The sequence below is a fragment of the Neolamprologus brichardi genome, chromosome 7, assembly GCF_056152115.1.
Source record: "Neolamprologus brichardi isolate AB-2024 chromosome 7, ASM5615211v1, whole genome shotgun sequence".
NCBI lineage: Eukaryota > Metazoa > Chordata > Actinopteri > Cichliformes > Cichlidae > Neolamprologus > Neolamprologus brichardi.
The window spans coordinates 40,839,328-40,851,365 of NC_142110.1; the positions used below are offsets into that span (position 1 = coordinate 40,839,328).

Genomic DNA, 12,038 nt, shown 5'->3' on the forward strand with positions numbered 1-12,038 from the left:
AGTTTAAGCACACCCACGCACACACACACTAAAGCCTGCTGCCCAAACCACTGTAGCTCACAACTCTGGCAAGATGGGGGGAGGTGGCCGGGGCTTAAACAACGTGCAACAGTCTCAGCGAGAAAGCAAAAAGTCAGTATTTTTTAGGTGTGGTCACCAGTCAAACTTATTAAATAAACAAGCGGCATTATAATTAAATGGTCCACCAATGCTTGGGCGTGATGCCTCTTGGGAAGTGTTCAAACCGCTAAAATAAAAGATGCAGTTTGAAATGCATTCCTTTGTAGAGAACAAGGCCTTGTAGGAAATTAACCTACATCAGTAATTAGGATACATTTCCACAAATTATTATCATCATCATCATCATTATTATTATTGTTATTGTTGTCGTTTTCATTTCAAGTTTAATAAAACACCGCAGGGTGAAATTCTCCACAGCCACCAGTTGGTGGCAGCGTTGTGCCGTTTCATTGTTTACCATCAACGTCAAAAGAAGAAAGACAGGTTTTGCGGGTAGTGTGTCTGTTCACTAAAATGTAACATTATTACTGACGTGTCAGGTTAAAAGCCATCCAGATATGGCTGAACTGTGTGAACGGGGACATCGAAAGTCGGAGTGGGACTAATGGTGAGTTCTGTAACCCCGTTTCACATCACTTTAGCGGACTAGCGTGCGCATTAGCTAGCATGGCCCAACAATAACAAACCGTTTGACGTGCGAGTCGGGCACGCTAGTGTGTTTAGTTTGCTGTTTTAAAGGGTTTATTTAAAAGGGAAAGATATGCGGAGAGCCTGTGGACTTAACTGAGAATGTGGTGCTGAGATTTAAGAGCTTTTAAGGAGGTAGGGTTAGAGAATAGATGAATACACACACACAAACGGCGGTAACCCTGATCCTGTAGATATAACATAATGTCAGCACTGATTTCAGATAGAGGAGGACTTGTTTTACCATCATAGCACACTCCCTTATAAATCCTACCTTTCCTTTTTCCATATGCAGCCTTAGCCTCCCTCAGCTTGCCTTACACCGCCAGAGGAGCCCCGAGCAAGATGCTGCTGAAGATGCCCCAGAAGCTGCTGAAGACTGCCCACTACATAGAGCTGGGCAGTTATCAGCACTGGCCGGTGCTGATACCCCAAAGGATACGACTGTACACTTACGAACAAATCCCCCTCTTCCTGAAGGAAAACCCCTACATCACAGACGGCTACAGGGCTCACCTGCCCTCCAAACTCTGCCTGAAAAGGTGCTGGGAATACTGCAAAATCAAGCTTATGCATTTCACCTCTGGCCTTTACTGTTATTTATCTTTCTTTGAGTTGCCCAACTTTGTAGATATAAATATATAGCATTACAGACCAGAAGGGGGGAAATTGAGTGAGTACATTTGCACATAAACCATGCACATGCAAACATCCTGCACATTTCTTTTGCAGTATTTTTATTCTGTCCAATGAGACGGTGAATATCTGGAGCCACCTTTTGGGTTTCCTGCTGTTCTTCTCTCTGGGAGTCAACGACCTCTTGTCTGTCCTGCCAGCTTCTGGAGCCAACAGAGAGGACTATGTCATCTACGCTATAGGACTCTTCTGTTTCCAGGTAAGTTGTGTGTATGTATGCAAGATGGTTTTTGAGCTTCCTGTGAGCTGGATTTAATGATTGTTTTGTCGCTGCAAAATTACAAATCACTTTCTTAATTTAAAAATAACCATCCCTCCAGTCATAACCATAGGTCAATAAAATAATGTTGAAAATAGGAATAAAAATACCATAAAAAACAGGATAAATAATTCACATGTCATTCAGATTGTAGCATTAAGCAAAATGTATATGAAAGAGAGTGCTGTGTAAACTAGTAGCCTGCTAGTAGTTTGATTGCCTCATATTTGCATAGAGATTGAAGTTGTTCAATTGCTTTTTGTCATTGTTTGTATAGTAAACGACTAAAACTACAGTTTTGAGCTGCTCCTTATGGCTGATCACCTGAATCCATCTCATCCTATCGCTAGCATCCTACTCTGTCATGCCAATCCTCTGCATGTCATCCTCATGGCATTCTTTGCCATTGTTGCTCCCTGATCAGCAGTCTATGGCCCAAGCTGATTCTAAAGTCTTTTCTCTTTCCTGCATTTAGTTAAAGAGAGGGTTGTTCACTATTTATTTGCTTCAAGTATAACACTCAGCTTCAATCGTCGTCAGTGCACAAGTATGAATGCAAACAGTGACACCATCCACCAGGGCAAAGCTTGTGCAGGGAGTTAAAACTTGGCAAAAATCCATCTTAATTCCTGTGAGGGCATGCCCAGACAGTGCATTAATCAGGCAGCTGGACACTTCTCTGTGCAAAAATAAAGCACTTTCTCATGATTCTTTTCTTTTTTTTCAACAAGTGTGCATTTTTTGTAATGAATCTTTTGGCTGGCATAGGATGTTTCTGTTTCCAGATATTGTTTGTGAAGCAGTTTTATTTTACCAGGGTAGCTTTGTGCAATTGCATGACTGAACAAACCTATTAACATAGGTTTCATGTTTCTTGCTACAGGTGCACTCAGGTCACTGCCACCTTCCCAGGTGTGTAGGTAGAAGTAGCTGTGAAGTTTAGAGTTCCTGTTGACAGATAGCGGATTTTGAAATTTTAGCTGTGTATTTGTTTGTGTTGTAAGTTTCACTCGCAAATGGTTTGAAATCTTTTAATATAGTGAATAACTAGTCAGTGTGATTCTTATGTAGGTATAATGTACTCATGTGTTAAAGGAACACAAAGTTTTTTGTGTAGTCACAAATGTGATTAGCTTGATGGATGCATAAAAATGCTCTACACATAAAGAAATTGTCGAAAAACGTTTGCATCTGGTGCTGTTTGCTTCCCTCTCAGGTTTGCATGCTGTGTTCAGTGGGGTATCACCTGTTCTCGTGTCATCGATCGGAGAAGACTTGCCGCCGCTGGCTGGCGTTGGACTATGCAGGCATTTCCGTTGGCATCCTGGGCTGCTATGTACCTGGGATCTTCTACGCTTTCTATTGTAATGCTGTAAGCACAAACATTAGTATCAGGTTGCTGGCTAATTCCTTTTCCTTTAAGATATGAAACTGGAGATCCTCAGGCTCATATTGCGCTGTGTTTTATATTGTCTGTTACTTCCCCTGGTTGCAGTTTTGGCGGCAGGTCTACCTGCTGACAGTGCTGTCCCTGATCCTGGCCGTCTTCAGCGCTCAGGTCCACCCTCGTTACCTCAGCAATGACTGGCGTTGGATACGGATGTCAATCTTCTGTTGCGTGGCAGGTGTTGGCACGATTCCTGCCTGCCACTGGGTCTGGCTCAATGGTGGTTTCACCTCCGATGTTGTGCAGGTCAGGAAACAAAGCTTGTGTGCTGTATGTTCGCTGTATCGTTTTAGAGCTTTATTACAAGCCGTTTCTGCTGTGATGCTGTTACTATGGTTTTAACCCAGAAATGAGGATTTTCCCTGTGTACAATAAATCTTTCCTGTCTCTGTTTCAGCTGTTTCTGCCTCGAGTTATAATAATGTACTTGATTGCTGGTTCTGCCTTCCTGTTCTACGTCACCAAAATCCCTGAGCGATATTTTCCTGGTGAGTTTTGCTTGTCTGCGGCAGCATTTGTGTCTGTTTGCTTTTGGCTATGCAGAGTGAACGATTTTGATATCAACTTTTCAAGTATGCATTCACCCATCCAAATCATTGTATTCAGGCGTTCCAATCATTTCTATTGCCACAGGTGTATAAAATGGTAAATGGTAAATGGCCTGTATTTGTATAGCGCTTTTACTAGTCCCGCCTAGGGACCCCAAAGCGCTTTACACGTCCAGTCATCCACCCATTCTGTCACGGCGAGTGAGATGAGCCGTGTGGAAAATAAAGGAGGATCCAAACGCAGGCACTTGTACAGGTGTGAGGGTGGTTTATTAAACACAAAAAAAGGAAATGGACAAACGGAGCAAAGCCTAAACTAAACTGGGAACAAACTGACTATAGCACACGAACCTAGACATGAATGAGAGCGGGCGGAAACAGATGACGGTAGACTGCAGGGAAACACACAGATGAAGCACGGTGGAAACACAGACGGACCAGCAACTACAAACACAGAAGACACGACTTAAATACACTCAGAAAATCACAGGGAGATTACACACAGGTGGGAGTCATTAACGGGACGAGAGGTAAAACTGAACACACTCACATGAGACACAGACCTTCACAATAAAACAGGAACAAGAAACCATCACACTAAGACGCAGACTCGACATTGAGAGACAGACAGAAAATGACACATGGAACTAGACATACTAAGCAGACACAACCGAAGAACAAATCCTAAACACAAATAAACAGAAACATGAAACCCTAATAATAAACATAATCAACATCATCAACACAACAAGAGAACAAGAAAACAATCCCTGATGGAAAATTAAACCAAAACATTATGAACTCAAAATACTGGGTAGAAACTGACCCAGAACCGTGACACATTCACTCACTGGTGGAGGCAGCTACAGTTGTAGCCACAGCTGCCCTGGGGCAGACTGACAGAAGCGAGGCTGCCATATTGCGCCATCGGCCCTTCTAGCCAACACCAGTAGGCGGTAGGTGAAGTGTCTTGCCCAAGGACACAACGACCGAGACTGTCCGAGCCGGGGCTCGAACTGGCAACCTTCCGATTACAAGGCGAACTCCCAACTCTTGAGCCACGATCGCCCAAGCACCTAGGCATGCAGACTGCTTCTGCAAACATTTGTGCAAGAATGGGTCGCTCTGGCCAGGTAACCTGATAGGATGCCAACTGTGGAAAAAGTCCTGTCGTGAAATTTTCTCACTGTTAAATATTCTACAGTAAACTGTTAGGAGTACAAAGTGGAAGCCAGTGGAAACAACAGCAACTCAGCCATGAAGTGATAGCGTTGTAGCTAAGTAAATTAACAGAGTCGGGTCAGTGGATGCTGAGGTGCATACTGCGGAGAGGTTTCCAACTTTCTGCAGAGTCAATCGCTACAGACCTTTAAACTTCACGTGACATTCGGATGAGCTCAAGAGCAGTGCGTATAGAGCTTCACTGAAAGGGTTTTTATGGGTGAGCCTTACATCACCAATCGCAATGCATAGCATTACATGCAGTGATGTAAGTTACGCCAAAACTGGACTCTTAAGCACTGGAAACGTGTTCTCTGGAGTGATGAATCACACTTCTCTATCTGGCAATCCAGTGAACGAGTCGGGTTCATTTTCATATAAAAAGGAGCTGATCTGACCCTTCTCCATCAGTTAAACTGTTATCATCATCATTCTGGGTATGAAGTTCGTGCTCTGAGGCTTCTCAGGCCGTAGATCTCCCTACTTTATGTCTCTTAGCCATAACTCACACGATTCACAAAGCATGATCAGAAGTGGAAAATTACAATGAAAGCTACTCAGCTGTTATCCATACCACACCTATGTGCCGATACCCGTTCACATTAGGAACCATTTTCATGATACATGATGAAATAAGCAGCTTTAAAAGAGTGAAGTTGTTTTGAGAGTGACAGAGTACTGAAATTGACCTTAATGGTCTTGAGACCTACAGTAAAAAAAAAAAAGCATTTGAGGAAGTAAGCTGGTAGTATCAGGAATGTAAGATGACATGTCACAGTGTGACTGCTGCTAGATCTGGGTCGACAAACTAACCAGTAGGACAGGAAATGACACCCTGATCAACGGACACAGACTGGTACAAACTTAAGTGGAGTGGAGGAACGTAAATGTAAGTGTAAAACAAAATGTTTGCAATTCCAGCAAAGAAGGAAATCAGGTTTGTTGCAGCAGAAACTTATTTGTTTTACCATGACAGACCCAAGCGGGTCTGTTTATTATAAGTATATCAGGCAGTGTGGCGTACAATAAAGTTTGCTGAAGAAGATTGCTGGGATCTCGCAGTGTGCAGGCCTCTTCAGATCATGTTCATAATTCTAGACACATGGTCTGTTAAACTTCACCGCTCTGTCTTTGAAAAGTATGGTTTGATCTTCATGTGGATTATACAAAACACAATGTATGGAGGAAAAAAAGTTCCCACTAGAGGTCAAAATTGTCAGGCAATGCTCTGGATTTTCTACGAGTCTGTCCTGGGCAGTCAATATGATAAGAAAGGCACATCAATTCAACCATATGTTTTTAAATTTGTGTATATATATATAAACTGGGATATTTATAATTAAAGCTATTTTGTAACTTTGTAATATATTGTATTAATTTAGTTGAGTTAGTTACTGTTCTTACTGTCTTGGAGCAGCTGGGACCACATCATTTCCTCTGGGACTAATAAAGGATTCTGAAATGCTAAATATAAAGTGCTTTAAGTGCTCTGGCAGAGCAGAAAAGAGCTGTATAAGGATCGGTCCATTTACCAGTCAAATAAACTGCTTAATGAACCTAAACAGGAAATGGTGAATTTATGTGGAAACAGAAATATTAATGATTAAGAGGGTACTGTATACACCGCCATGACAACGACACACCAGACATTTCATTTTACAGTACGATGAAGCCATTAAACTCTCTGACCGCTACAGAGTACGCGTCCCATCCATCCATCTGTTATTTGTTTTTCCTTTAAACGATTGAACTTCTTTCAACAACAGTTCTTCATTATGAGAATTAATAAATGCATTATATTTACACTTTATTTTTTCTTTTTCCAGGCCAGCTGAACTACCTGGGTGCCAGCCACCAGGTGTGGCACATACTTGTGGTGGCTATGTTTTACTGGTGGCATCAGACAGCTGTGTACATCATGCACTTTAGACACAGCCAGTCTTGCCCAGCGCAGACCACCAAGAGCTAAGTGAAATTCATCATGTAACTGCAATGTAAAGCTACCTAAAAACAACACAATAATAAGAAGAACCGTATTTTTGTGACCTCTACCTTGTCAACCTAACGACAAGGTACTTCTGAGTACCCGCGGTAGAAATAAGGGGGCTTTTTTATGATACGCCCTCCATCACACTGTTCAACTCACCTGTGTGTACCACTCGCAGATTATCTTCCCAATCTGAAATCCACATTAGGGATTAGAGCAGCTGCACAGCCTCAGTAAGAAATATGTCTGACACCCTTCACTGTAATTTAACTGTCCAAAATAAAATAAAATGGAGGAACACATCATGTCAGCCACTGCATGCATTAAAGGAGGATGAACGGATGTGATTACAGACAGCTGACACAAACATATAGGATGTCAGTAAAGTGTTTGGCCACCAGGTGTCCTCAGAACAGCTTAAATTCAGCTTGAAATTTGTTCTAAACCTCTGCTGGAGGGATTGAACACTTTGGGTTTTTTTTAATAATGACACATATATATAAATATGCCGAGAAGGTACCTGCATCCCACGGCTTAGCAGAGCCACTGGAGGTGGAGGTTGGTGCTGGGATTGTGTTTGCTCCCTAAGGACTGTGAGCTGATGTTAGATGTGGTCGGCCACACTAACTCAGCCCCTAAAGCACAGAAAACAGTGAGCTCTATTAGATCAATGCATGAAACTGTATTTTTTGTATTCGTAGAAAATTTTTGGGTGATAAAATCATTTTCTCATGGTTGTTTATGATTGTAGTTTTTGTACAGAAGTGTCGGTAAAAAATATCAATAGGTATTTTGAATCCTTTGAATCTTACTTCTTAGCCTGTGTGAACAATTATTTATTTTAATTTTGTTTATTTTTTGCCTTGTTTTGTTGTTGGTTCTGTGTGAAATGTCTTGATTAAGAAGTGGGAATGACAGAAAAACCCAAGGGAGCTGAACGTTACCGTTTGGGTACTGCGAGTTACCTCTCTTTGGTAGAAACAGTCACTCAGTACTTGCAGTATTTTTTTTATTTTTTTATATTTGAACACATATGTTGGGAAAAAATACTTTAAATGCTCTTCAAAGTTGCAAAGCCAGTATATAAAATCAAAGCTGTTGTTATCAGCTGAGAGAAACAGACTAATCTTAATGCTAAACTAATTTTTATCATTGAGATGATGGGTATATATTTTTTAGTCTTCAATCTCATCTTACATAATTTGGGAGTCTGATTTCAGTCGTCCTGCTGTAGCTTACTTACAGTTTACCTCACTCAGCACAGCTCATTAGAGAGGTACTAAGTGACCTGTGGTTGTCTATCTATTGCAATTGTTTGATCAAATTATAGGATAGTGCATTTATCTCTACTGGCACGCTTCCAGTTTTGATATTGTGCCCTATTGTAAAACAGATCAACCACAACTCACAGGAGTTTCAATGTGGTGGCTGATATGAGTCTGACGAGAAGAAACGAGATCTCTTCCTTCATATTTAATTTTGAGGAAATGATGCTTTAGCAGCGGTACGTGTGACTATGAATTCACGGTTTGCTGTGAGCAGTAGCACTTAACATAGCACTCAGTGATGAGCCCGGGAGGTCAGTCAACTGTAGCAGATATCTGTTATCAGCCATCAGTCCTTTTATCATGAAGCCTCTCGCAACAATGTAAGGAAAAAATACTGATAATCTGCACCGCGTTGCTTTAACAAGGCCAGTTTGATATGTATCAGTTTCCTTTTCTTTTTCAAATTAATGTACTTTTGGACAGTTATATATTTTTGGTGGTTTGTATTGTTTTTGCATTCTTCAATCAGGTTTGCCTTATTATCTGTTTGTACTGTAATGGCACTTCTACAATCTGTGGGTCCACAATTGAGCCTAAACTAGGACAAAATGATCAAACTGTTACACTCCAAGGCCAGTGTGGTTTTCTTTCTTTCTTTTCAGAGCACTTACTGCTGCAGTCATGACGGCAGCACTCAAAAGCACTCTTTTTTTTTTTAAGTGTCTTTATTTTGGCATTAAATGCTTGATCTGCTTGGACTGCTGTTTGGTTGTGTTTTTCCTTTGTGTGTTTTGTATGTTACTGCGGTGGCACTGACTACTGCGATGTGAAATATTTATTTCAGTGCCTATGTGAAAAGATATTTTTAAACTATTTGAATGAATAAAGAATGGTGGGAAATCAGTTGTTTGTGAGTTTTTGTGCTTCAGTTGCTTAAAAATAAAGCAGGTTGATGTGATTTAAGAGAGGTGCAAGATTAGCTCATTTTGGTTTCTGAGGAAGCTGCAGGTCTCGTAAAAACCAGTAGTAGGCAGCATTGATTCAAATGCTTCTCATTTATGATGCAGAGTTCAGTGGAAAATGTGGATTAAATCTCGTTTTTTGTGCCTATTTCTCTCTATTCACAGTCTCCACAGATAAAGCTCACAGTGTAAGTGATTCACGTCAGTTGGCAGCTTGAAAAGTATGTTCTTGTTAAATACAGGGGCATCGTGATGAGAACTGCCTGGTCAGAAGTCATGTCTCATCCTCACAGCATCAGCATAAATCCTCATTCCTTGTTGCATGACACATCAGCAGATGGGCTCACTGTGTTTATAAAGGGATGAGATGGTCAGGAACAATACTCCGGTGTGGTGTTTAAATGATGCTGAGTTGGTACTAAGGGACCAAAAGTGTGTCAAAAAATATCCTCCACACCACTACAGCACCAGCAGCCTGAAGAGTTGATACAAGGCAGGCTGGAGCCATGCATTGATGTTATTGTTTATACCAAATTGTCACCCTACTATCTAAATGCTACAGGACAAATCAAGACTCATCAGACCAGGCAACAGCTTTCCAGTCTTTTGTTGTCCAATTTTGTTGATCCTGTTTGAATTGTAGCTTCAGTTTCTGCTCTTAGCTAACAGGAGTGGCACCTGATGTGGTCTTCTGCTGCTGTAACTCATCTGCTTCAAGGTTCAGCGGGTTCTCCATTCAGAGATGCTCTTTGCATAGCTTAATTGTAACGAGTGGCTATTTAACTCATAGTTACGTCCTTATCAGCTTGAAGCAGTGTAGCTATTGTCCTCCGACCTCTGACATCACAATGCATTCATACGTCTTCCACTTTCCCACTTTAGAATTCTATCAGTGTGATGTAAATAGTGTGTATTTTACGATACTACCTTGTTAGTTAGGTCTGGATTATAATTGACTCCAATTCAGCCACATTTTAACTCTGAAGGCCTCGTGTGTGGAAACTGTGGCAATGCAGACTTCAAGGGGGTTCAAAGTTATTCAATCATTGACATGTACAAGCAGACAAACTGCTTACTCTTCATTTCTTTACAGTTAATAGGTAAAAGATGGGTGTCCCATATATACTTGAACGTGTGAGTGTGCAACAGTATGATGAAGTCCTGCTGCGGTGTTATTATGAAACATAGTGTCAATATTTCAAAGTATAATCATTATGCAAGCAAATAACAGCCTTGAGTGTACTACCTCATGAGCTAATGGCTGTTTGTACAGAGAGGTGTCTGCAGTGATCAGCATTTTTGGAAACGGTCAATTTTTATTTCAAGAACTTTAATGCTGTAGTTGGCATTATATTTCACTGTCTACAGCCTATATGTAAACGTAGCCTGAGCTTCTTTGAGAATAAAGCTAGCTCAGTGTCTATTCTCATAATACATACCAAAAAAGACCAAATAGCTGATAGCTAGGAGAAGTCAGAGAGCCAACCCGCAGCTGAACATGAATGTAGAGGAGCTGGAAAGAGTCTCTAGTTTCAAGTTGTTTTGCACACACATCTAAAAAATACCTAAAATAGACACACAACACACAGTGTCTTATTAAAAATATACAACAGACACTGTATTTTCTGAGACCTTTGAGGAACATTAACCTGCCACAAAACTTCCTGGTGTCAAAACCTATTGGTTTACTATTAAAAAAGCTCTCTGAGCCCCTACGCAGGGGTGTCAAACTCAAATACACAGTGGGCCAAAATTCAAAACTGGAACAAGGTCGCGGGCTAACATTAATATTTATTGGAAAAAAAAATCTTCCTCCAGATTTAAGAATGAATATCTTCTTATGGACTCAAACAAGTTTTGCTGAAAAACTGAATATGGAACAAGCAAAGCTTAATACTAAACAATATATATATTAGCTGTATAATACCAGTAGGCCAGCTCTAATAATAATTTGGTATGGCTTCGCGGGCCAAACGTAATTAGGCTGCGGGCCAAATTTGGCCCGCGGGCCAGAGTTTGACACCTATGCCCTACAGGCTCCGCCTTTCTCAGGCGTCTCCCCTGAGGGGAGTGCAGGTGAAGGAACTGACAGTACCCTAAAAATCTAGAGGAAAAAATCCAAATTTCTGCACTAAGAAATATTGCCTTTATAAAAGACATTGTGCCCTCTCAAAACAGTCATTCCATCAATCATCTTTCTGTGTGACAGTTAAGATAAACCTTAACTAAACCCTAAACCCCACCTGGTGGGGCTCATCTCAGGGGGAGATGAGACGGCGTACAGAGCTGAGGTTCAGAGGCTGTCAGATTGGTGTGTAGATAACAACCTGGACCTCAATACCACTGAGACAAAATAACTAGTAGTTGACTTCAGAAGGAGGAAGTCTGAGCTGCAGCCTGTCAGCATCAACGGGGAGTGCGTGGAAAGGGTCTCCAGTTTCTAGTTTCTGGGTGTGCACATAGACACAGACCTCCAATGGAGCTCTAACACCTCTGTGGTTTTAAAGAAGGCCCAACAGCGTCTCCACTTTCTGAGAATCCTCAGAAAAATGGACCTGAAGAAGGAGCTGCTGACCGTCTTCTACCGCTGCTCCATTGAAAGTGTGCTGACATATTGCATCGGTGTGTGGTTCTCCAGCTGCACCACAGCACACAGAAAGGCACTCCAGAGGGTGATTAATATGGCCCAAAAAATCATTGGATATCCTCTTCCCTCCCTGAAGGACCTGTACAGCACTCGCTGTCTCAAGAGGGCACTCAGCATCCTACGGGACAGTACACACCCAGGACACCGGGTGTTTAAGCTGCTGCCATCTGGCAGGAGGTTCAGGCTGCTGAGGTCCCAGACAAACAGACTCAAGGACAGCTTTTACAACAGGGCAATAGCCCTGATCAATGCAAATAGCTGACCTGATTGGCTACCTCCCTGGACTTTTTTGGGG

General features: G+C 41.6%; 1 protein-coding gene across 1 annotated transcript; it reads left to right on the forward strand.

The window, feature by feature from the left end:
• Positions 1-486: 486 nt before the first annotated feature.
• On the forward strand, positions 487-9,026 carry LOC102799330 (progestin and adipoQ receptor family member 3-like). The gene is made up of 7 exons (XM_006795567.3): positions 487-628; positions 1,004-1,250; positions 1,441-1,603; positions 2,880-3,035; positions 3,159-3,356; positions 3,508-3,598; positions 6,706-9,026. The coding sequence occupies exons 2-7, from the start codon at positions 1,054-1,056 to the stop codon at positions 6,846-6,848; spliced, it is 948 nt and encodes a 315-aa protein (XP_006795630.1). The 5' UTR covers positions 487-628; positions 1,004-1,053; the 3' UTR covers positions 6,849-9,026.
• Positions 9,027-12,038: the final 3,012 nt, after the last annotated feature.